Source organism: Anguilla anguilla, chromosome 9, assembly GCF_013347855.1.
Source record: "Anguilla anguilla isolate fAngAng1 chromosome 9, fAngAng1.pri, whole genome shotgun sequence".
Classification (NCBI taxonomy): Eukaryota; Metazoa; Chordata; class Actinopteri; order Anguilliformes; family Anguillidae; genus Anguilla; species Anguilla anguilla.
Genome location: NC_049209.1, coordinates 50,363,251 through 50,390,095, shown reverse-complemented (window position 1 = coordinate 50,390,095; position 26,845 = coordinate 50,363,251). Strand labels below are relative to the sequence as shown.

The 26,845-nt window shown below is 49.0% G+C and overlaps 1 protein-coding gene across 4 annotated transcripts in view; it reads right to left on the bottom strand.

Moving 5' to 3' along the window:
• The window catches only part of trim3b (tripartite motif containing 3b), a 45,566-nt gene that overhangs the window by 10,175 nt on the left and 8,546 nt on the right, over positions 1–26,845 (bottom strand). For 2 of the 4 annotated variants that reach the window (XM_035433819.1, XM_035433822.1), the window contains exons 3-6: positions 4,589–4,770; positions 2,685–2,925; positions 1,720–1,871; positions 1,110–1,290 (exon numbers count right to left, since the gene is read on the bottom strand). In XM_035433819.1, the coding sequence (XP_035289710.1) occupies positions 1,110–1,290; positions 1,720–1,871; positions 2,685–2,925; positions 4,589–4,734 (720 nt within the window). In that variant the 5' untranslated portion in view covers positions 4,735–4,770. Of the gene's footprint in view, positions 1–1,109; positions 1,291–1,719; positions 1,872–2,684; positions 2,926–4,588; positions 4,771–10,618; positions 10,783–26,060; positions 26,290–26,845 lie in introns of those variants that run through there. The other 2 variants (XM_035433820.1, XM_035433821.1) reach the window with 2 other exon arrangements.

Below are 26,845 nucleotides of genomic sequence, written 5' to 3'. Positions count from 1 at the left end.
AAAAAGAAATTATTCAAAAAGTAAAAACGGCTGTCTTGTGATATGCCTGATTATAAACCGAGTTATATATATATATTCGGAATTGTAATTTATATATTCAGAATTGAAGTTTATATATTCGGAAATTGAATTTATATATTCGGGAATTGTACTTATATATCCAGAATTGAATTTATATATTCAGAAATTGAATTTATATATTCAGAATTGTACTTATATATTCGGGAATTGAATTTATATATTCTGGAATTGTACTTATATATCCGAAATTGAATTTATATATTCGGTAATTGTACTTATATATCCAGAATTGAATTTATATATTCAGAAATTGAATTTATATATTCAGAATTGTACTTATATATTCGGGAATTGAATTTATATATTCTGGAATTGTACTTATATATCCAGAATTGAATTTATATATTCGGGAATTGTACTTATATATCCAGAATTGAATTTATATATTCAGAAATTGAATTTATATATTCAGAATTGTACTTATATATTCGGGAATTGAATTTATATATTCTGGAATTGTACTTATATATCCAGAATTGAATTTATATATTCAGAAATTGAATTTATATATTCGGGAATTGTACTTATATATCCAGAATTGAATTTATATATTCAGAAATTGAATTTATATATTCATAATTGTACTTATATATTCGGGAATTGAATTTATATATTCAAGAATTGTACTTATATATCCAGAATTGAATTTATATATTCAGAAATTGAATTTATATATTCAGAATTGTACTGAATCGTCGCTGTTTAGGCTCAATTTTTCGCTGTCAGAAATTGACTTGCGTCCGTAGCAACGGTAACCGGAAACAAAGTATCCCTACATTCGGTTTTGGTCGCCATCTTGTGAAATAGGCCTATTAAGCTTTTGACACCTTGTAAGCTCTAGCTGACTACTACTGCCATGATTCTTGGAGAGAGAGAGATAGAGAAAGGGGGATACAGAGGAAGAAAGAGAGGGAGCGGGAGAGAGTGAAGAATGCTGAGAGAGGGAGAGAGAGAGGAGGACACCAGTGACGGATGCTGCAGATGAGGGAGAGAGAGAGCAGGGGATTGTGGGAAGGGGGCGGGCCCACCTTCTGCTTGGCGCTGCAGATGTTCTCCAGGTCGCTGATGAGCGCGCTCTTGCGCAGGTTCAGCGCCCGCTCCAGCTCCTCGAAGGTGACGCTGATCTCGCTCACCGCCTCGTTCTTCCGCTCCGTCAGCTGCCGGGAGATCTCGTTCACCAGCTCGATGGCCGCCGTCAGCTGGGGCAGCCTGGCGGGAGGACGGCGGTAAGAGCGCGGGCAGAACGGCACAGGCCCAAAGTGTGCCCACACTGTGCCCAAATTACCAGCGCAAAGCTACGCATACTGACGGAATGGCACCAGCCATGGGGAACAGAACCATTCAGCCCAAACTGAAATGATCTAACTGGAATCTTAGTGCTTATAAACATACAAATTCTGATTACACTTTATGAAATGACTTTTAGAAATCCACACTAAAAGATTCTTAGCAACATCCTATTCCAGCTCATTAAAACACGTAGATATAGCTCCCATTGTTGTTTTCTCACAGTAGCTTTAAAACAGAGTAATGCACTTTGCTAAGGTAAAGCTGTAGAATCCAAATTAAAGGTGCATCACGCCGCCACCACCCCCACCCCCCCGCCCCCCATCCTAAATGTGTGGAGTACACGTGTACCTGTTGCGAATCGCATCCAGCTGGTTCTTGAGGGCAGCCTTGTGCTGCTCCAGGACGTCCCGCAGCGGGACGGTCACGTGCTCCCGGTGCTCACCCTCCGTGCAGTCCAGGCACATGGCCGTCTCGCACGACTCGCAGTAGAACTCCATCACCTGCAGGGGGCGACAGAGGACAAGCCGGCGTTCGCGTCTTAATCGCTCCCCGCAGGAAAAGGGTGCCAAGCCTTCGCACTTTTTTTGTTCCACTTCTGTCTTAACTGTTGGCTGACGCCTGCGTTGCCTTCACACTCTCCCGATTTTCCGTTCGCACGAGAGCCAAGCCGAAGAGACTAAAGGCCTGGACTCAATCAACATCCTTCCTTAATTCTGCGAATGTTACTAATTTCCTTCACAAACGCAGCCTGGCAAATTGGTTCTGGTGATTACTTAGCTTGGCAAGCAGGGAGAGCTTGTGAAGGAAGGAAGACTGTGTAGGAGGAACAAATCAAATTTAAGGATAAATGGTGATTGAATCCAGGCCTAGATGTTTGGCCAATCTTTCCTGCGCGTTTAGGGACTTGAATAACTTTGATTGTGGAGGCAGGACGGGTCTTGCCTTGCCCTGGTACTTCGGGCAGAACAGGGACAGGACGGTGCAGGACGGGGGCTTATTTTGCTATGGTGATAGGGATGCCCCATGAAGACCTCTGCAGCTTGTAGCACTTCTGGCACCATGAACCCTTTGAAGAGTAGGTTTTTTGGAATGTTTAAGTCAGGGGGCTCCCTCGTGGTTGGGGCGGGGCGGGGGGCTCACCTTGCCCTCGTGGTTGGGGCGGGGCGGGGGGGCTCACCTTGCCCTCGTGGTTGGGGCGGGGCGGGACGGGGGGCTCACCCTGCCCTTGTGGTTGGGGCGGGACAGGGGGGTGGGACCGGGGCAGGACGGGGGCTCACCTCGCCCTCGTGGTTGGGGCGGGACGGGGGGCTCACCTTGCCCTCGTGGTTGGGGCAGCACAGCGGCTTCCCCGCGGCGGCGGCGCTAACGGACTCCAGCACGCTGCAGGCCTCCGGCCGGGAGCACTCCGGGTCCCTCTGCAGCACCTCCATCAGGTTGGTGATGAAGAAGTTGTTCTGCAGCGCGGCCACGCCCTTCTCCGGCAGGATGGAGGTCTGTCTGCACACGGGGCAGGACAGCGTCAGGGACTGCGGGGGGATGTAGTTTTGTAGGCACCTGCAGGGACAGAGAGAGAGGGGGCGAGCGATAAACAAACTTTAATTTTCACAAGAGCGTGCAAGAGAGCAGTGATCTTCAGTCCTGGTTATGGAGAGCCACAGGGTCTCCTGATTTTTCTATATTTTCCCTGATTTTCCTGAACGCTTCTATAACAGTATACATTCTAACCGAGGAGAATCCGTGCAAAGCGGTAACCGCGACAACGTCTCCAGGCCATTTCTCTCCATAGTTATGCCGCGGTGCTCATCAACAACGCTTTTTTTTGGAGGCAAGACATGGGCACTAAGGCCAGAGGTCAGTTAAGTGGGAGAGCCAATCAGAGCGCAAAGAGTCCGCCAGCGTGCGGCGGGAGCTTCCTGTTGTGCGCGGGAATCGGAGCGTTGGAAAGAGCCGCCGGCCGCGGGTGTACCATTGCCCCCCCCCCCCCCTAAAACGCGGTCACCACTACTGCTCTTCTGATACCGCTCGGGGGCGCTCGATTTCACCTCCGTCGGGGCGAACCCGGTCATTCTCAGGCTCGGTTCTCTTCTCTTAGATAAAGGGGGTTTCTTTGTTTCCATTAGACTGACCTGTCCTCAGGCGTCTTTTCATGCAGGCTGTTTTATTATTTACTCAGCCCATTAGTGTAGCCCATTGTGAGAGCCTATGCCTTATGGTTTCAAGAGCGGCCGCCATTTTTAACTGCATGCCACAAAGAATACATTTCATCGCTTTTATTCCATTAAATAATTGTGTCTTCAGGGATATGGGTCATTCTGTTTAATTTTAATTATCAAGTAAAAATGCTAAATCAACCGACAGATCTTTTTCTCAGAAAGGAGGGATTATTTTACCACCGTCAGAGTGACCAGGTTCCTCAGCTCATTCCTCTTTCAGCAAGAGGGTGGATTGTTATGTTTGCGTTGCCTTGCGTGTAACCACAAAGAATCAGGCACTGATGTAAGCTGTCTGGAACTTTTGCTGTTGCCACTTATTCACATCATTAATGCCTCTTTTCCCTGTGTAGTCCAATACTAACTTTTGCGAGGAGAAGACTGAAGTTCATTTTGTCTGTGACCTTCTTTCTGAGGCCCAGTTTATGGGCTTTTCCCACAGAATGAAATTCCAAACCTCATGACTGTATTACACTCCGTCCTCCCTGCTTCTTAACAACAGGAGGAGAGAGAAGTTTCATTTTCTATTTTACAGCGCTGTACAATCCCACAAACCCGCGCGGGCCTGACCTTGGAAAAGCCCCCGTAATGAATTCTAAAGAATGTGCATCGTAATGTCTTCAGCGTTGGGGGGACTGAACCTTGAATGTAGGGGTGTGGAGCCAAGCACCAGGTGCATACACGAAATATGTGGTTAAATCCAGATGGGGATGATTGCAGTCGCCGTGGAAACAGCAACTACCTTTCGCAGAATTGTGCGGAGGCAGGGCAGATTTTGGGGTTTTGGTAGTGGTCCAGGCAGATACTGTGGGGTTAGGTTGGGGTGGGGGGGTGGGGGGGTGGGGATGATTGCGGTCACCGTGGAAACAGCAACTACCTTTCGCAGAATTGTGCGGAGGCAGGGCAGATTTTGGGGTTTTGGTAGTGGTCCATGCAGATACTATGGGGTTAGGCGGGGGGGGGGGGGGGGGGGGGGTGATTGCAGTCACCGTGGAAACAGCACCTACCTTTCGCAGAAGGTGTGGAGGCAGGGCAGGACTTTGGGGTTGTGGTAGTGGTCCAGGCAGATGCTGCAGACCAGGAACTGCTTGTCTATCTGCCGCACCACTGGGCTGGTGCTGCCGGTTTCACGCTTCGCCATGGCGACAGACATTCACGGGGGCAGCCAGGGGCGCGGGCACCGGTTAACCTGGGGGGGGAGAGGGGGGAGGGGGAGAACAGGGCATTAACCTCTGTCCCAACGGGAATGGGTTCATCAGCACTGTACCCCAAAACCAGGCAGCCATGACAACCCCAGCACAGCCATGGATTCAGATCCTTTCTCTATATGGGACCCCCAATAGTACATTCCATTCTTCCCAATAATCTTACCACAGACCTAGTGTGTACATGACTCTGTAAGTTTCATTGTGTAAACCAAATGAACAGCCCAACCAAGGAGACCATTTCCTTAATTTCCAACACCACAGATATTCAGTTCATCTGTGACCAATAATATTGTTTTACTTTACTATCTCCTGTTTTCAGCCATCAAAGCAAAAGTTTCACACTTCTCTAGCAATATTTACAGGTGGAGTTCATTGACTCAGTGATTTAGTGGCTATGAAAAGGCAGCGATGAGCACACCCCAGTATTCCAGCGTGTTGTTTTCAGACCACATAATCCCCGCGCTTCACTGGCACGCAGATTAACACAAAGGAGCTGGAGAACGAAGCGTGGGGGGGTGGGGGGGTGGAGGGGGCATTGAGGCGCGATAATAACCGCCGAAAACCGCTGGCGGGAAATCAAGGTAAAAAAAAACTGCAGAACGGGGAGGGAGTCCTGTCTGTGTGGCCCCGCCTCCACGGTTTAGCAAGCTATAGTAAGCGCCTGAGGGGGAGGAGGTGTGGGGGGGTGTGTATGGGAGGGGTGCAATTTTCACGGCAAATGTTTATGGAAATAAAAAGCTGTGAAAGAGACTGAGGCTGGCGAAATGCCGGGTAACGCCCCCCCCCACCTCCCCACCACCTCCCCACGAGGTACATGTCTAAGCAATATAAACAAAGAGAAATGAAAATTACACATTTAGATCACCTGTACTCGTGATTGACTGTACTGTTATGTTTTCCAGAGGCACACAAAACCATTTGCTCCCCTAACCCTAACCATTTGCAATTCAGGATACGCGCCTTACTAAAGCAAGAAAAAGAAAAATCCCAAAGAATTTATCAATTAATAATCAAGCAGTCAGTCAAGTGATCAACCAAATAGCCCAAACTAAAGTTTTTTTTAAAAATCTGCATACTACATACACAAGGCATTCCTCCTTGACTGCATGTTGATGTGTTTATGCTAATATGTGATAGCCATCCCAGAGATGCGCTCAACGTTAGCTCAGCATAAACTAAACGAGAGCTCTCCCCGGCGACGACATTTATTTCCGTCTCTAAATACTTACTCGCCCCGGGTCTGCCAGCGGCCTCACGGAACGCGCTATTTAAAGCTCGCGCCGGTGCCAGTTCTGGCGAACCGCGCGCGTTTCTTTCTTCTCTAGCTGCTCCATGTTCCGAGGAACCCGAATCCGGGAGGGAGTGGGGGGGGGGGGGGGGGGGGGGGGGGGGTAGCGGCGGTCTGGCGAATCGAGCTTGCGCTAAACGCGATCGAAACGGGGGGGGGGGGGGGGCACGTGCGAGCGAACGCAATCAGCATCCGTTAGTTCTCGAAGGTATAGTGTCGTGCTACGCGGTCAGCTGAACTGCAGGCAGGCGGACGTACAGGCGGAATATCAAGTAGGGTTTTTCTTCACTCAAGGGCTGTCCTTGTTGCCTTTGAGATATAAGCATTGCATCCACAGAAAAGAAAAGAAAAAATACAATTGCAATGTGCCCCACACTGTGCAATGAAATACTCCCATAACACACAGACACACACAGACACACACACAGACACAGATCCTTTCTAATTCTCTAATTCCCTCTCGGAAGAATTCTTGGAAGTAATAAGTATAAAAAACTGTAAAATATGTTGATATTAACAGGGGTTATTGTTAAACCACTGCTCTCTCTCTCTTTCTCCCTCTCTTCCTCCCTCTCTTTCTCAGCCTCTCTCTCTCTCTCTCTCTCCCTCCTCCCCATATCTCCTTTTTTAGAGCGTCAGCAGCGGACTCAAAACCTCACAGTCATGTGAGGAGCCGATCATGAGTTACCCCAACCCTCCCTGCCGATGCCAGCGAGCGTCACATCCCTTATCTCTACTCCCAGCATGCATCTGGCAAGACCAGACTTGGCAGGCACCTGCTTCGGTGCACCTCTCACCTGTGCTATTGTCCCGGGGAGCACCTGCTCCTAAGGCCACGCCCCCCTCCCATTCCCATTGGACGAGCAATGTTACCACAGAGGCACAATGATCATTCAACTTCCTCTGGATGAAAAAACAAGCCAAAGTCCCTCTACTTCCTGTATTTGCGTTTGTTATTTTGGCTCTGTGCTCCACCAAATCAGATTATAAGGTTAAAGTGCAGAATGTTAGCTCCAATTTAAGAGCGCTTACATCCATATTGGGTGATCTGAGTATGAATTACAGCCTTTTTATACACAGTGTGCCCATTTTAGGGGTGCAATAGTGATTGGATAGTTGGCTGCTCAGAAATTTCTTTGTCAGCCGTGTGTCTTTCTATCATTAGTTCATGAATAGGGAAGCTAACGAAAGGTGTAGATCCAATTCAATGAGTAGAATTAGCATTTGCGGTCTGCTGCTGTGGTCCCTCAACATCAGGACCAAGTAAGTGTCCAAGCTGGTAAAACAGGCCTTTATGAGGCTGATCAGATTGTGTGTGTGTGTGTGTGTGTGCGTGTCTGTGTGTTTCAGAATTTCACAGAAAAACACATCTGAGTTGTCTGTATCCTGGTTACAGAGTGCTGGTTTTGCATGCTAGTTTTTTGTTCCAAATTCTTATTTGGGCTTCATTTTGTAAACAGCTGTATGCCTCAGCATTGGTTCACTCCTCCTGTATCAGGTCAAAGTCAAATGTTTCACAAAGGACTCGATGTTCAGGGCTGCAGCTGTGGCACATGACTTGTGTCAAAAATGTCAGATAGAATCAGTGGTGGGCCCAATAAAATGGATCGAGAGCAGAAGTTTCCTTGAAACCCCGAAGTCCTGCTTACTGAGGTCACAAAGCTGTAAAAGCAGGGACATTTATGTGAGAGCAACAACAGCGGAACTCTTGCTTGACCTGTGTCTAGACGGTGTTTTCCAACAAGCGCCGCTTTTCAAAATAAAGCCATACATGGCTTCATTTCCAACAGAATGCGCGCTTAGTTGGCAGTCGACCAACTTTGAACAACTAGAACGAATAAATGAATACTTGAAATAATTAAGAATGGAGAATGAACAAGTGAATGAGTGAATTAAGGAATTTGTGTTCTATATCGATAGTACGAGCCAGAAATACCTCTGCGCTGACAGTTGAATTACTCCACAGGAGACACAGGGTCGGGGTGGTGAAGTTTGCTTGAAGGACATGATTTATGACTGTGGTTCATGAGGGAGGTATCTCAGTCAGATATGTATCTGTGTGTGGGTGCGTTTGCTTATGAGTGTGTGCATGCATGTATGTGTGTGCGCATGCTCATGTGTGTATGTACATGTGTGTATGAGAGAGTGTGTGTGTGTGTGTGCTTGTGAGTGTGTGTGTGTGCGTGCATGTGTGTATGTGTGTATGTGTGTGCATGCTCATGTCTGTGTGTGTGCATGCTCAAGTGTGTATGTACATGTGTGTATGAGAGAGAGTGTGTGTGTGTGTGTGCACGTGTGTCCATGAGTTCCTCTGACCCGGCAGAAGCACTGTCACAGCTGTTTGTCCAACAAAACTCACTGAACGTTGTTCCCACCACAGCAAACCCTAACACCTGCTGTGCGTGCATACAGCGAGCTGCAGCAGCCCTGCAGTGAGCATCCAAAGCACAGGCTTACCACTCAGCGTACAGTGAGCTGGGGAAGCATTGTTCAGCTTCAGGCCCATCAGCAGAACCAGGGGGTACGATTTAGCTAAAGACGTATTCAGCACTGACATCAGGAAGCATTGTTAGTTTTCAGTGCTCGGGACGGAGACGAGCCATTTAGGCAGCGACCCTCGGGGTGTTCATGCCCAGGCTTGGATTTTTTGAATTTTGGATAGTCTGTAGATAAACGGTGGGCCTGGAAGGGCTGAATGGCACAAGGTTCTTATGTTCTTCGAGACAACAATAAAATCTGATTGGCTTATTAATCGCTGTCACTGTGCATGTCAGCGTCACGCTTCTGTGTAATTGGTTGTTGTGGGAAAAGGGGGAGGGGCTAACACGACAGTTAACCGCTACGTGCATGTCGACATACAGGTTTTTCTTTAATTTCGCCGCACGGAAATATCTGCCCCAGGTTAGCAACAGAAAAAATATCAAAGTGAAAAAATCCGGCTGAGTTCTTTTTTTTTTCACAAAAGAAGAGAAAATGGCAACGGCAAATGGCAAGACTCGTGACAAAAGGAAACCGTTTTCCAAAAACAGACAGCTTAGTTTACACAGCAGTAGCACGTCCAGAATGACTCAAAAGTTGCAGAGAAGGTACATTACATGCAGTAGGGGAGGAAAAAAAACACACAAAATGCCATTGGAAACACAGCAAAGTCACTGTTTGTACAAAGAATCACATGAACAGACACGGAACACACAGAATGCTTATTCGGTGTTCTTCGCCTTTTGCCATACATTAGGACTTCCACAAATCCTCTTTTTTCCCCACAGACAGCAAGATGAAGACTCTGTGGTCACAGCTTACTGACCGGGGCAGATAATGTAATCAACTAATTCCAGGGACACAGCAGAGTGTAAATTCTGCATACAATCAATAAATCAATAAATCAATCAACCAATCAATCAATCAACCAATAAATCAATCAATCAATCAATCGACCAATCAACCAACCAATCAATCAATCAATCCTTATTTTTGTACAGCACGAATTACAACAGTTTGTCTCACAGACATTCACCAGGGGCATTTTACAGAGGACAAAAAATAAAAAAATAAAACAGAAAAGGCCTAATTTTAGCCAGGGCCGACTGAAACTGGAACTGATCCTTCATAGCAGCGACCTCCGCATCTTCCGTCTCTAACTACGTCACTCACACACATCCTCTTCCTCATCTGTCCACAACTTTGTTGGGAAACCCATACAATACACAGAGACCCTACAACTTTTCAACTCCGTCATTCGATGGCTCATGGCTAAAAATGTCCCTGTTTCTTTTTTCTCTCCCTCTCTCTGTTCCTCTCTCCCTTTCTGTCTCTCCCTCTGTTCCCTTCCCTCTCCCCTCTTTCTCTCCCTCTGTCCCTCTCTCTCCTTCTCACCTTCCATTCCTCTCTCTCTCTCTCACACACTCTACTTCTTCGGTCTCTCTCTCCCTCTCTCCTTCCCTCCCCCCCGCTCTCTCTCTCTCTCTCTCTCTCTTCCTCTCTCTCTTCCTCTCCCTCTCTCCTTTCCTCCCCCTCCCTCTCCCTCCATCCCTCTCTCTCTCTCCCTCCCTCCCCCCTTTCTCTCTCTATCTTCCTCCCTCTCTCTCTCTGTCTCTGTGCTGTAACAGTCAGTGTACCAGTTACAGCAGGCTAACTGTGTACCTCAGCCCTGAGTCCTCAGCCCCAGCAGCTCTGAGGTCTGAGTAGCAGAAAGAGGAAGCCTAAATCGGCACTCCCCGAAAAAAGTGTTCACCCTCGTGGTTCCGCCCCGCCACGGTCCCACACCAGCCTGTCCGCTCAGAGAGGCAGAGAGAGAGAGGGAGAGAGGGGAGAGAGGGAGGGAGAGGGAAAAGATCTGGAAAACTCTAGCCCTTCTCTGACCCCCAGACCAGCACCCACACAGCTGTGAGGCACCTTAACAATGGAATTCCTCCCCTTTTCAATCACTGCCCAGTGTGCGCACACACACACACACACTCACGCAAACACACGCACGCACGCAGACGGGAGCCGGGAGCGAAGCTCTGAAACGCAGCAGCAGCAGTGGAGGAACGCTCACTTACGGTGCGGAGAGAGGGAGAAAGGAGAGAAAAGAGGGAGCTCGGAGGTCGTTCAGGAAGGTTCCATTGTTGTATCCAAGCCTGGAGATCACAGGGCCCGGAGTCTGAGGAACTCCATAGTTCCACTGCCCCTCAAAACCATACGATTCAGCAGCCTCTCCCCCCTCGGTCTGCAAACCCCCCCCCCTCTCCTTCCCCTTTCTCTCTTCCTCCTCCCCCTTCCTTCACACACACACACACACACACACACACTCAAACACAGACACACGCACACTGAAGCGCTCGCTCGCTGAATGGGAACAGCTGAGCTGTGATGTCACAGAGGAGGTGGGACGAGCCTCGGGGCCGGAGGCCCCGCCCCCCCGCTGCACTGTGTTCCAATGCAGGTCCCAGGCAGTCTGGCCACTCCCATAGCTCCGCCCACGTGCTGTGATACGATTGGCTCAGAGAAGGCACTGCTTTAAGCATGGATTGCCTCAGAAGCGAACTATTCGTGCTGACAAGTAGGGCGGGGTGGGGAAAGAGAGAGAGAGAGAGAGAGGAAATACAGATAGACAGAGCTGTACCTTCATACTAAATGTAATAAATATAAAGAAATTTGAGAATATTTCTCTCCCAGATTCAAAGATGAGCGAGCGAGCACTTGAGAAGAAGGAAGAACAATAGCAAGCTCACACACACTGCATGTGGAAGCCCTCCTCCCTCCTCAGAGTCAGAATATTTTTTACCATTTACAGCATGACATTTTAGGCTTTTTAAATTTTTCATCCATCATAACTACAATAATTTTTTTTGTTAAATACTAAACTACTAAATAAGCTGGTTAAATGCTACAGAATCCAATAATAATAATAATAAAAATAAGAAGAAAAAGGAGAACAAGAAGAAGACAAAGAAGGAGAAGGAAAAGAAGCAGAGTAAAGAATGAGAGAAGCTCATGTGGTGATGCAGTAGACAAAGCCAGCAGGCCCTGTTTAGCTCTACTGTACATTCCAGGAGAGACACATGCTGACCAGTCTGGCCTTGAGACAGAAAATTACCCAGAACCCCCTCCGGGCCTCTGAGCATGCCCAGAGGGAAGATGCTTGGAGAGGTGGTGCCGTCCAGAGAAAAAGCCTCATTGTTACCAAGCACAACTGGATTACCAGGGCCAGACTGGTGGCATTAGAAACTGATCTGATGGTCAGAGGTCAAAGTTCAGAGGTGAGAGGCCAGAGTGGAGGGAGATGTTTGCTTATGAATGTCCCTTTTTGTTGGAGGGTTGACCGACTTATCAAAGCACTGTCCTCCAAACTTAAAGCTTAAAAATCAAGTCACAAGTTAAGAATCTATGATTTAGACACCCCTTACAATTTAAGTACAGTAGCCTTTAAGTAGTGAATTCTGAGACTAGTACACACCTGTAGCAATTGTATGCATGATGGAGGCAATTTTTGGAAGATACTAGTGCAGCGTTTGTGTACCAATACTGAGCATTACTTTTTTATTTTAATGGCTGTGCAGTTGCTCAGTTTGTTTGGTTTTTACAGCCTACACTGCAGGGATTAAAGTGACCAAGACACGTGACAGTTTTCTCCAAGCAATCTCGCTCCAATTTGCTTCAAGTTTGGAAGATTGAGCAGAAAATGGAAAAGTCTTACAGCAACAGCGGGGACGATTTACACGACAGTAATGGAAGACGCGTCTTTTTTTTTTCTAACCCAGAAGAAAGTCTTCCCTTGGCTGTGTGAAAATGACGGGGTCTCGAAGCTGGAATTGGACACGTTCACCTGTGCAGCACGTTCGCCCTGCAGGGTGGGTAACCTGGTTTGGGTTCTGCGCCTCCAAACCAGTGTGACTCACTCGTGTTCACACCCCGCGTCTGGAGCGTCTCTCACTTCGGTTACTTGTTCAGTTTACTCCATGATTTGTCCACGAAAAAGAAAAAAGCCCAAACAGTAACAACAAAACCTTCACGTGGATTTCTGAGTGAATACGTTAACGTGCCAACAAAACAAAACAAACTTAAGCGTTTTGCAGGGGGGTGTGTGTGCCAGTTTCTATTTAGACTAATTCCACAGGCTTAATTTTGTGGCTTTGCACCCTGCTAGTTCACTCCCGTATTGGACCCACAGCAAAACGTTTCACCCACAAATGAGTCTGGTCTTGCAGCTTCAAGATTTTTAATAAATACGAGATTAAGTATAAATGACTGAGATAATTACATCGTTAACAACAGAATTTGGCGTGACACCCTGAATTAGATCAGCCCTTGTCACCTAACACAACAACTTCTATATTAATGCTTTACTTTATATTTGAATTTTTACCGCATTAAAGCAGTAAAAAAAAAAAAAAAAAAACTGATTCAGAATCAGCTTCAGACCCAGTTTCCACGACGACTTCCCACAGGCCCCTGAAACTCCGCCCCTTCTGCCGACTGTCTGGACCGACCGACTGAACTAAACAAACGTCCACGCGGCCAGACCCCGATCTGAGTCAACCCGGCGCCCGCAGAATCAACGCCAAAACAAGCGGTCAAGGTGGGCCGCCACTGGCTAGGTCAGCCGTGACGTTGCCCCTTTAAGGAGAGCAGCGAGGTTCAAACGTAGGGCTTAACGAATGCTTCCCCCCCCCCGCCCTATCTATTAGGAACTAACCACAAACTTCACTGCATGGGAATTATCCTGAGAGATGTTCAATATTTCTGGAAGGTTCTTTAATTCCCGGAGAGGCTCTGTGACTCTGGGCAGAGTGAGATGTGCCGACAGTCGAAGAACGAGTGTAATCTGACTTAATCAATTTTTTTGACATGCGCTTCATATTGCAAGATTTTCTCATATATCTAGTGACACAAAATTATGCATGCATTAGCTGGCACATCGGAGTCTTACATAAAATATTTGAACATTTAATATGATGAGATTCAGATTTGCTCGTTTTCAAATTACAATTTTTTTTTTTTTTTTGAGAATTCCATCAGAAAGGTTTAGACAGAAAGTCCCTCCATTCATTTGACTGGAAACCACCAAAAAAAAAAAAACAAGATGCATTTTTCTTTCAGGTTTATTTTTTGATTGCAGAATGTGAACTAACGTGAATTAATCATGTGAAGTGCATGAGCACTCTGGAGCCCTGCTTCCTGCATGGTGCAGTTTAATCCCACAGCAGTGGGGTGAGGGGGGGGGGGGGGGGCATCTGAGATTACGAGAATCAGCCATTAATCTGTGAGCGTTGACTCCATTACTCTTCTTATCCGGCAAATGATCCCTGATGGAAACCATAGCGACTGACTGCTGGGTCAGTTTTGGGCGGAGCTCCTGGTATTGCATAACTTAGCCTGCTTTTTTAATGCCATGATAGTACCATGATTCTCACATACACATGCACATGCACATACATACAAACTATAAATGCACACGCATGCACACAGTGTCACAATTTACATACACACACACACACACACACACGAATGTCGACATGCATAAAACACTGTCGCATCACTGTGGCTGTTCCAGAGCTACAAGAAGCATGAGTCAAACACGTGAGAGAATAATAAAATCACATTATTGTCTCAGTTTCCGCTCTGTTATTAGGGACAGTGGTTGTGTAACAGGTTCAGAGCCCCCCCCACCCGACCCCCCACCACCACACCGCCCGCGGCAGGCCTGGGTTTGCTGGGGTATTCCAGGGCACAGAGAGCTCAGCTACTGGGCAGTGAGTCACCAGAGAGCAGCTCTACCCTCTCCTGCTTTAAGGGACCGAGATACAAACCAGCCACGGGCCCCCAGGGGCCCCCACCTCACATGGGGGGGACAAACACTCCAGACCACCGGCCAATCACAGCCAGCCATACCCTCACTGAGGGGGACATTTAATCCATCCATCCAACCTGACTGAACTCTCTGGAAATGATGACATCATCGCCTGCAGGGACTGACAGCCTGTGCAGATCAGATCCTCTAGGTGTCTTTTACAGAACTAGAGTGCGTAATTAGTCATAAATCTCGCCACAGGTGAGGTGGTGTACACACCTGGCCAAATTCACCTTCAGGCACTTACGGTTGACAACACCAAAAAAAAAAAAAAAAGCGTGCACACACACACACACTCACATCCACAGACACATACTGCGTCTTTCAGTCACAAGGTTACCTTATTAATTCCACAATAAACAATCACATTTGGGTTGGCAAACCTTCTTACTCAGTGAGCTTTGAAAGAACCACTGTGCCCGGGAGCCTTTAGATTTTGGATAGAACATGACTGCTGCAGAGGAGATGTACCTGCACTGACAGGTGTGACTGTAGAGTCCTGACTAGGACCTGCTCTGTGAACACACACAGCGAAGAGAGAGAGAGAGCTTAGCCCATGCAGAGAGTCTCCAGAGATTCATATCTCTCGTGCTCTAACTGCTGTTTACACATGCAGGGCTTTGACTGTTCATTCATTGGATAACGAGCCCCGGGTCTCTGTCTCCTGACAAGCCGGTTGCTTTTTTGGATAATGTGAGCAGAACCCGCGATTTCCCTCAAACGCACGAGGACCGCGGGACCGCTCTCGCTCGCGTGTCCCTCTACGCATGCAGAGTCCGTTATGCAACGCGTCGTCACGGCGATGCAGGGGAGGGCTCGCTGCATAGTGCTGGCAACATGACAGCACTTGGGGGGGGGGGGGGGAAGTGACTGCTGGGCCAAGCAGAGATGAGGAGAGAGAGATAATGAGATGCAAGATGTGATGGTGGAAAAAGATGCGAGACACAAAAGAACAGGTAGAAAAAGAGAGAAGGATTGTTTTTTTTTTTAAACTGCCCAGGTGGACTTGACTAAGGTGTCTGTCTGACCAGTGCAGATTAACCAGCCCATTCGCTGATTCTCGCTGTCAGTCTGTTCATTTACAAGCTCCACCCACAGGGTATAAAATGGAGGATGCGGATTGGTCGAACAGTGAACGACACGATCGGAGGCAAGATAAGCAAAGGAACAGGAGCAATGTATAATCATTCCCCTTCAAGCACGTTCATTACCGTCACGAATATCCATTCAGACCGACTCACATTTCACTTATTCTGTATGACCTCTGCTGGGGTCACTGGCCCATCAGACCTGTCAATCATCTCATTAAAACAACAGTGATTGGAGTCCAATGGGAGGAGAAGGATGCACATGGCCCTGTGTCCTCAGCACGCACTGAAACGCACACGCGTGCATACTGATGCGCGCGTGTGTGTGTATGGGGGGGGGGGGGGGTAGCGGGAGCAGGAGCAGGAGATAGAGGGGGATGAGATAGATGGGGAGAAAGATGGAAAATAATCAAGTCCCTAAAATAACTGCGTGTGGGTGGGGGGGGGGGATAAGAATCCTGGGAAGGGATAAAAAGCAGAGTCATCAGAAAGAAAGACAGAAATAAAGAAAGGAAGAAGCTCCAAATCTGAGCCCTGATGCTCAGGCTTATCCCTGCATGGTACCCTGAGGTTTACAGCAGAGCCAGAGCCACTGCGCGTCACACAGACAGAGCTAAAGGACACTCAGCACAGCCCCCAAAACTGTGGGGGTGTGGAGCTGTGCGGTGTGGAGCTGTGGGGTGTGGGGTGAGAGGGGAGAGCAGCCTGGATTCTGCCCTTGTTTTACAAAGGAACGCGAGTGGGGTTTGCACTGCTTTATTTAAACAGCTCAATACGGGCTGTTGTGTGTGTGTGTGTGTGCATGTGCTTGCATGCGTGTGTGTGTGTGCATGTATGTGTGTGAGTGCGTATGTTCGTGTGTGTTTGTATGTGTGTGCGTGCGCTTGTGTGTGCGCACACCTGTGTGTGGATGTTGTGTGACTACTTGTCATGTTCGCTCAGTGAAGACAGCGGTACACAGAAGAGTCTGACTGCATCTTATCTCTCATACACTCACCCAGAGCCTGTGAGCGCTGTGCATTACATAAGCTGCTCTTACTTCACTTCTTACGCATACTCAGCCAATCACAGGCCTGGACACACAGCACTGCATGCACAGGGACATCTCACAGAGAGTGACATGCACACACGCACACACACACACACACACACACACACACACTCGCACACACACACACACACACACACTCGCATGTACACACACGCACCCGCAAACACGCGTAGGTACACACACACACACACGCATGTACACACACTCACAAACACGCACACACACGTAGGTACACACAAACACACACACACACGTACGCACACACACACACACATGCACGTACGTACACACACACACACACACACACACACACACGCACACACACATCTGGGGAAACGGTTGTGATCAGAACAGCAGGCTGCCACACGCACGCTTCCCAGCTCAGTTTCAGCTTCGGCCTCACGTGAGCCTTTCCTGAAGCTCAGAACCGCTCTGCCCAACCCAAGTGCCAACCCAGCCTCACGTGCCTCCGGAACACTGAACTGGGAGCATTCCAGCTCCATTCCCATTTGGCTGTGACACAGCGTTAGGATGAGAACATTCGCAAAGTAACAACACCCTGCGGTTGTTGCGCTTGTTGGGCCAAAGCGAAGAGACAGAATGTGTTCCAGGTACAGGTGCAGGTCACATGCAAATTTACAGGTTACACCGTCTGATGGGAGCCAATCAGCTGTGTAAAAAAACACTGTCGCCGATACGTGTCAATAACATTTGAAGAACGCTCAAAATGTAAGCATCAAAGTGCCAGATTTGTTGAATATTGCTAACTGTTCCCATGAAACAAACAACCATGATCATCCCAGATCTTTAGCATATTGAGAACATTTGTCCTCACACTAAGGAAATGTTCTGGAAACCAAAATTGTTAAGTAGAAGATTTATTTATTAACCCATTTTACCTGTTCCCTTGGTAATCACGCTAATCTCTCAAACAGTGGCCCCCAGGTAAGTGCTAATAGAGACAAAAGCTCTTAAGCAGCAATTTTCTGATTAAATGATTTCACTCCGGTTAAATAATTATAAGGAGATGGAACACTGTGTACAAGAAATGCTGTGCTATTGGAGGAAAGGGCCTCTTAAGCAGGATCCTAAAGCTGTATTAGAGATGCAAAATTCTCAGAAATAAACAAAGCAACAAACTGCAGCTTTTCATTGCAAAGAGCACTGCCCTAGCTTTTCCCCCAAAAACCATAGACACGTCAAAGTGGTGAATCAGCTTTTCCTCATTTATATATCGGAACTGTGAAGAGACGCACACACACACACACACACACACACACACAATTTATCAGTCTAAAAGCTTCCTGACAGCCTCTCTCTCTCTCTCTCTCTCTCTCTCTCTGTCTCTCCTCCTGTACAGAGGTTACCCTCTACCTGTTACCCGATCCCATAGCAGATGTCATTACACAAGCCGCTGTGCCACAAAGAGCCTGTTTCTCCATCTGTCTCCGTCCAGAGCCGCGCCCACACTTTCCCCCCTCGTTAACTCCCGTCAGGTTCCGGGTCAGCGGAGCCAATCACTGAAGGGCATCGCGGAGGGCATTTCGCCCCCGCCTTCACGTCCGCCTCGCACAAAGACCTGCAGACGTGACTTGTGCCCCCCTCATCCTTTCCCAGAATTCACCGGGGCGGCACGGTAACTGGTCGTGGCGTCTGAAACACTCGCAGCAGGGAGAAGGGTTAGGTGTGAAAAGCTACAAACGGCCTCCTCCCATTCGCCGAGAAAATGTATCAAACGACCACCTCCTCCCCACACCTCCTCCTCACCCTTTTCTCAAGTGTTCGACAGCAGCGCCTGACCTGGGAATCAAACCTGCAACCTCTGACCAGTTATGACAGGTGCTATTCCGGAGTGAAGTGTTGCCATGCGATTGATGGATAATCACATGGCAATAAACAAAACCCCTGTCAAATGCATATCTGTTGTATGGAAGCTTATTCTACTGATTATTTTGGGAGGGGAGGGGGGCGGGGCTCACTGCACCACCCTGGCAAACCCCCCCCCCCCCCCCCCCTCCCCTCCCCTCCCTGTAGGGATAATGGTAAATGGTAAATGGACTGCATTTATATAGCGCTTTTATCCAAAGCGCTTTACAATTGATGCCTCTCATTCACCAGAGCAGTTAGGGGTTAGGTGTCTTGCTCAAGGACACTTCGACATGCCCAGGGCGGGGTTTGAACCGGCAACCCTCCGACTGCCAGACAATCGGTCTTACCTCCTGAGCTATGTCCTGAGCTATATAATGGTGAGCACAGTCCAACATTCACAGGCTTTTCTGAGCAGAAAACAACATTTCTGAGATGAAGAGGGCGGAAATACTGTTAGTCAAGGAGAATTGGGTACACACGCACACGCACACACACACGCGCGCACACACACACACACACACGCATGCCTACACCGCAGTAGCGTTGCATGACGGATGTGGTTTTTCCGTGTTGGGGGGAAAAAGGGTTTTGCTCTCTTCCCTTTGCGGTCTTTGTGGTGACTGACAGGCAGGGAGAATTCAGTTTGTCAACCTGTGAGTGATTAGAGAGAAGCTGCAGGAGAATCCTACTGATGACGCACTGCCCACAAAACCTCTGCAAACGACTCAGAGAGGAGGGGGAGAGACGGAGGGAGGGAGAGAGAGGGAGGAAAAAGGGAGAGAGTTGGAGAGATGGTGGGAGAGGGAGAGAGTGAGGGAGAAAGAAGGATAGATGGAGGGAGAAGCAGAGAGATGGAGAGAGCAAGGGAGAGAGAGTGAGGGTGGGAGAGGGAGAGTGCAAGGGAGAGAGATGGAGTGAGAAGGAGAGAGCAAGGGAGAGAGAGCGAGGGTGGGAGATGGATAGAGAGAGAGACAGAGACGGAGAGGGAAGAAAAAAGAAGATGGAGTGTGTGGGAGATGTATCTGATGTGTCTGTGTGTGTGTGTGCGCACACATTAGACAGGAAAGGTACAGAGTAATGCAGAGTAATGTATGCAGGAGAGAGAGGCTGCATGAGTGTGTGTGCGTGCTCATGTGCATGACAGAGAAAGACAGAGAGAGAGAGCAAAGTGTACCCAGCATCACACGATAAATGATCCTGCCCGCCTCTGTGAACTAATCTGTCTGTATGGATCAGTGTGCAAGAGGCACGCCACAGCCCACACATACACATGACTCTCTGTCTCTCTCTATCTCTCTCCCTCCCTCCCTCTAGCTCTCTGTCTCTCCCTCCCTCTCTCTCTCTCTCTCTTTCGGGTAACACCAGGGAAAGGTCAGTCTGCCAGAGACCGCCTTGCGCACAGTAAAGCGGCGGATGGATTTGGCATGGCGCGACGGACACGACACACACACGCTTACAGACACACACACACACACACACACACGCTCACTTACAGACACACACACACACACACGCTTACAGACACACACACACACACACATACATACACACACACACACGCTCGCTTACAGACACACACACACACACGCTTACAGACACGCACACGCACACGCACACACACAAACAAAATTCCATGGGGCAAGCAGAATGAACTAATATGAGGCAGAATGATGAATGAAAAATTGTTGATGCTGTAAATGCAGACTCCTCAATCCTTTAAAAATCCTTTTTTAAAAATAAAACCAGTCAAAGAACACTCCACTTTCACACAAAGACCCAGACCTTTTTCTCTGAAGACTGTGGACTTTAACAATGAATTCATATTTAATTAGAGTTATGACAAAGGCTCTTGCTCGTTTTGCTTGATATCAGAGATTGTTGTTTGTTGACAAAGGCAAAGACCTCAGCAACCTCGCCACTGAACTAACAATCTGTCGGCACCTAAACCTGCTTCCTTCTTATTTACACGCGCCCCAGAAGACTCACAAACAGTTCTGTTCCAAAAGACAGTGGCGTTCCACTTCCTGAACGAAGCGGGTTGGGCGAGCGGACTCGAGCGAGCGAGGCCGACGGAGAACCCGCCGACGGGTTCCGTCACTGGGTTCCGCCACTGGGTTCCGTCACTGGGTTCCGCCACTGGGTTCCGTCACTGGGTTCCGTCCCCTGTCCCGCGCGTGCGTTTGTCACTGCCTGTGCACCCCGCTACAGAACGCCAACATCGATCCACCCGGTGACAAACGACGAGAAGACGAACAGCGAAACCCGTTTCCATGGCGTCAAGGCTGTAAATGAGACGCTTATTCTGAATTCATGTCCCGTCCCGTCCCGTCCTGATATCTTACTCTACCCCCCTGTCTTCCTGCCGAAAACCCCACCAGCTGCAGCGAAGTGTTTCAGAGTGCGACAGAGTAGGAACGTCAACAGAACTTGAGGAAAACAAGCTAGTCGCTTATGGTCCTCCAAAGCACCAAAAAAAACATCACGCAGGTCACGCATTTCACAGTTTCCCCCATCCTCTTATTCGCCACTTCTTGCTAATTTGCGTTCATTTTACTTTTTTTGTCCGTTGCTTGGCGAGACAAAAAAAGCCATTGATACCAAACGCAGAATGAATCAGCAGGTTCTGCTAATCAATGGGAAACTCCATGTCTGGCAGCTGCCACACAGACGATGTCGATAAAGAAGATAGGAAATTTGAGCGCGCGCAGAGAATCTAAAGGTCAAAGGTTAAAGGTTAAAAGGCTGTGTCTGAGGCCTCGGCATCTGCACCGACAGCACAAACCAGCACATTGTTTTTCTGTGAGATTCATCCAGGTTACCTATTGAACTATGACTCAAGTGAACTAGAGTGCAGTCATATTTTTTCCCACCGATAAACACTCAGACCTCTTCAGACATAAATTAGCAAATCTGGAACATAAATGACTCTAAGTTCAGCCATAAAGCATCACAATAAGTTATAACTATAAAACGATGAGCCAATATAACGACAAGCCGATCTGAGAGAATGTAGACGGGTTAGGTGAACGTTATAGAGCATAGCCATACGTTGCAGGAGCAGCCTCAAAGCTTATCAGATGACGGGACATGACGACCCCCAAAAGCTCATTTCACCGCTGTCAGAGGCCCGGATTTACTGCCCGTCTGCCCCCCCCCCCACCCGGGGCACAACTCGCAGAAATATGCCCTGTCAGCGCCCCGGGGCGAGAGCGGCCATCGCCACAGGCCAGGTGCCAAGTCAACAATAACAGCGCGGAGACGTGCTGCAGCTGTACTGCTGGCTAAAGAGAGAGAGAGCTAAGCGTGTTCTGTGTGTCCTAAGCCTGTTCTTCAGCTGCAGTCTGAGGCTGTCTGGACTTCTGTGTGTCAGAGCCATGAGCTGGAGTGGGGTTAGGCTGAGAGACTGTCATTATGTGTAAGGACATACACATACACACACACACACAAACACATACAAGTACGCACACATACGAATACAAACACACACAAGTACACATACACACACACACACACTGTGTGTGCAGGAGTAAGAGATATCTCACAGCACAACACACAGGTACAAACAAGCACACGTGCACACAAACAAACACACACACACACACACACTCAAACACACACTGGCAGGTGGATGATAACCCCGACCACCTTCTGCCCAGCAGCTGTTACCCTGACAACACCACCACACCACTTAAGCCCCGGGCAGATCTGCGATTGGGCGGTTTGCGCTATTCTCTGCCAACCTGGGTCACGCCCCTACACCTGTCGGGCCAGAGGGGCGCAGGTGCACCCTGTAAAGGTGAGCTCTCACAGTACTGAGACCCAGACAGGTACATTCACCTGAGGGTCCTAAAAGAGCTGCCCTGGTCCCTTACAACAGCGCTCTCACCTGTCTGCCAAACAATCCACTGATTAAAATGGTAAAACGATGTAACAAAATCCACCATTCATATGCTGATAATGAGTACACACTGCACCCCACAGAGGGTCTGGATCTCCATTAAATCATGATTTATAACCACACAGTGAACTCAACTGCAGCCCACACCTATTTTATATTATTTATATTTTAGGGTTATGGTTAAGTCTTTCCATAAACAATGACGATAAGCGCATGTGTGTTCAAAAATAGGCGTGGGCAACAGCTGAGTTCACTGTGTGGTCATAAATCAGGATTTTATTGAGATCCAGACCCACTGCGGGTTGTAATAGGTACCCCCTTACCAGTATATGAATGGTGGATTTCATAACACCTTTTTACCATTTTAATCGGTGATGTTTGGACGATCGGGTGACAATTCCCAGGCTTTCCAAGCCAGGGCCCACAAGCACAAACGTATTTCCTGTGGCCCCACCCCTTATCTGACCACTCCCCTTATTAAAATAAAACCTGACATACAGCACGTTCATGGAACTATGGAAATAGCGCAAACTCGCGTAAACACGTAATTATGCAAATCCATGTAAACTCCAGCTCATGAACACTGTAGGTAGCGCTGTTCATCAAACTAACGGAGCGTTTAATGGACCCGGTGTGAATGCGATTTTGAAAGGCTCATAATCCACAGGAAGTTATTTTTGCCGTGCGTTCCTCTTGACCTGCTTAAACCTCACCCCCATCACCCGCCAGTGGGTCCTGCACACAGTTTGGGAAGAGGCGCTACAGAGCCACCCCTGCTGTAGACGGAGACCCAGCACACACACATGTGGAAGGGGACAGAGCCTTGTTTTTTTTTGTCCTATAGAACGTATGGTACGCTAAACGCTCACCCCTCCCGAAAACACAATGTCAGTTTCAGTCCTCTCCAATGTACTTCCTCTCTCTCTCTCTCTCTCTCTCTCTCTCCCTCCCTCACTCCTTCCTGATGTGCAGCTGCCCTCTTCAGAGCGGAGAAGAAGAGAGCTGCGGGCCAAGGACCTGCTGCCTCCTTATAAAATGGAATCCAGAAAACGCTGGAAAGAATTTTTCACCCCCCCCCCCCACTTTCTTTTTGCTTTTTTTTTAGTCTCCATGTTTTCTTCCCACAGATACAAAGTACAGCTTGAGAGACATTATCCACTCTACCGTACACACCCGCCTCCGGGCTTTTTCTCAGGAAGTCTCTGGCTCTTATCATGCTGGTGGTGAAGGGGGGGGGGGGGGGGTTGTCTGTAGATAAAGAAAACTTTTCACATTAGCCGTAGCTAAGCTGTGTCGCTAGCACCACTGCAGTGTCCTCACAGAGCTGACTAATGTGAGCAGAGGCCCAGAGTTCATCAGTCAAAACGCCGCTCTCCTCTGTGTTCACCTCCTCAACGACCTCGTTAAATAAGCCTCAGCAGTCATCAGTTCCCAAAAGCATAACCAAATCTCCACAGTATTGCATTATGGGTCTTTTGGCAGATGTTCTTAGCCAGAGTATCTGGATATTACTTGTGTTTTACACTGCATCCAATTATACAGCAGGATACATACAGTACAGGAGCAATGCAAGGTAAGTACCTTGTTCAAGGGTACAATGCCACTGTCCTACCAGGGATTGAACCTGCAACATCTGGGTTACACAGCACGATACTCTCGTAACACAGGTGAAAGCCACTCTGTGGAAGCAGAGTCCCCTTTCCTGAGTGGCAACTGGCTGAGAACAGTGTTACCTGTTCAGATCAGACCCACGGTCTGTTGGAGACCTGGTGACGTGCATCCAAATTTATGGTCACAAAGCCCCTCCCACCACCCAGCTCACATCCTGATGCAGTGCTGATCACCCTACTGCCCACCTCACCTGCAGCCCCCCAGTAACAACAGCTGACTTAAGAGCAACCAAAAAACAACCATAGAGCAACCAGAGAGCAACCACAGAGCTGACATTCCAATGCACGCACACAGCCTTCGTCCAATGAGTCACATTCCTGCCCCACACTCCATCCCAGCCCCCCACCCCCCCTCCCGGGTTCCCTTACATAACCCAACGTGAACGCTGTGACAGGAACATCACCGCAACCTTCAGGGCAACCACTACAGCCGAGACCATCACCACTGCCTCTCACCGGCTTGCTGACAACCCCGTCACCGTGGCAACGGGCCGGGTGAACACAGCACGTGATGCGATCAGGGTCCACGTGGGATGACGAAACGACAAACATCTCTCGCACACGCCACACAACAAACACCCAACAAACAAACACCCAACAAACAAACACCCAACAAACAAACACCCAAACAAACAAACACCCAACAAACAAACACCCAACAAACAAACACCCAAACAAACAAACACCCAACAAACAAACACCCAAACAAACAAACACCCAACAAACAAACATGGTCGTTTGCTGAAAACACTGCTGACCTTTCGCTCTGTCTCTCCAGCGTCAGCAATACTCAGTATCAGGGGAATATCGATATTGACTAATATCAGTATCACAGTAAAAAACCACCAAACCAGAGGACCCAAAATCAGTCCAGAAATGACACGCGACTGTTTCCAAAGAAATTCTAATAATGCGAAGCTTGTGAGATATTTCGACGCCGACAAACTGCATTCTTCAGACCAAAGACTCCAGGCTATAGTGCTTCACAGCTCCACTCGTTTGGAAAATATGTCCTGTGTAAACCAGCGACCGTTCGACAGCGAGCTGCGGCGCCGCTGAAAATTGGCTAATTTAAGAGAGCTTAACACACTTCCATCAGAGCCGGAGCAGGCACAACAGTGCTGTAACGCGATAGAAACAAGTGTCTGTTGGGTAGCGGGAATGGTGCGGGTCCCAGCACCTCGCCGTGGAGTTCATTTCGGTGCATTTGTGTCTTTTCTTAGGAGCATTAAAACTGTAACTGTGTAGCCTGAAGGAGCCGCTCGCATTTTGAGCCGGAATGGGGTCCGGCTGAAGCAAAGGGACGCTGCCAGGCACGCGCGCGCCAGCTAAAATAGGAAACCCACAACCCAGCACAGATGGGACAGGTGAGAGTGCTGATGTAAAAATCACAACCCTGACAATCGCAGGCATTCTCACGTCACACACACACACGTTCACACCACACACACGTTCACACACACGCACACATCACACACACACACACACACACACGTCACACACGTGCACGCACACATGCACACAGACACATACACTGTTTAAGGAAATGCCATTATGACAGAAGGTATCATCAGCAACACACCTTTTTTCTCCAAAGCTCCAAACTAAAATGGCACCTCTACACACACCCCCACCCCTCAAACCACACTGAGACTCGTCAGCAGGTAACCGGGGGCAACAGCCTGTCCAAAACGGACAGGTGAGCTCTGGTTTTGGGATGCAGGGAACAGACAGATGCAGGCACACGTAACCACCCCACCCCCCCTCCCTTATTTTATATAACTGCAGAGCGTCGTCCCCCCCGACCCCCCCACCACCACACTGATTCAGCTCCCAGAGCCTGAATTAGCCTGTCTGCTATACCCAGCCCAGGCTAACAACACTGCTGCAGCCAATTACTCATCCCGCTGGAACCCTCACCCCCCCCACCCCCCCCCACCCGCTACCCCCCCCCCCCCACACCGCACGTCCGCCCCTCCGAGACCCGGTCCTGATGAGCGCAGCAACCGGGGGAGAGGGGAGGATAGAGGGATGGAAAAGAGAGAGAGAGAGACAGGGACAGAGGCAGTACTCACAGGAGGCTTCGGGAGACCAGCGCAGGGTGGTTAGCATCCTGCGGCGCGCGGACAGCTAGCCGTCGTCAGCGTCCCTCCCGCATCCCCCCCAGCAGGAGAACAAACCCAGGTGCAGGAGCAAGAGCAGGAGCAGGAGGAGGAGGAGGTGGAAGAGGAACGGGAGGAGAAACGACAGGAATGACAGAGCAGGGCAGAGAGGGAGGGAGGGAGGGAGGAGAAAGCAAGAGAGAGAGAGAGAGGAGTGTGCATGTATTATCTGTGCGCGTAAGTGAGAGGGAGAGAGAGCAAGAGAGAGAGTCAGAGAGAGAAAGGGAGAGAGTGTGTGTCAGAGAAGGAGAGAGAGAGATTGAGCAAAAGAGAGAGAGAGAGAGAGGCAGCGCATTGGCTGCTGTGAGGAGGGGGAGGAGAGAGGGCGTCCAATGCGAGGAGCGAGGCGCTGGATGAATGTAAAATGGAAGCAGGAGCAGCCGCAGCCTTGAGCAGCACATCCTCACTGAGGACAGACCGGGGGGGGGGGGGGGGGGGGGTTATGTACAGGCTGGGGTGACGGGGGTCCCCATGCATTCCACCTCCTCCACACCCCCCCCCCCCCCCCCCCAAAAAAACTCCCTCCACTAAGGGGCTGGAATGCACCATCTCTACACCATCTGGCCTGGGAGGGGGCAGGAGGGGGGGGGGAGTTGTAACGAGAGAAGTCAGAGATCAAAGATAAGACGCAACGCCACGTTAGACTGAATCACAGCATCACACCGCCCTTTCTGTGTGACGGGGGGGGGGGGGGCGGT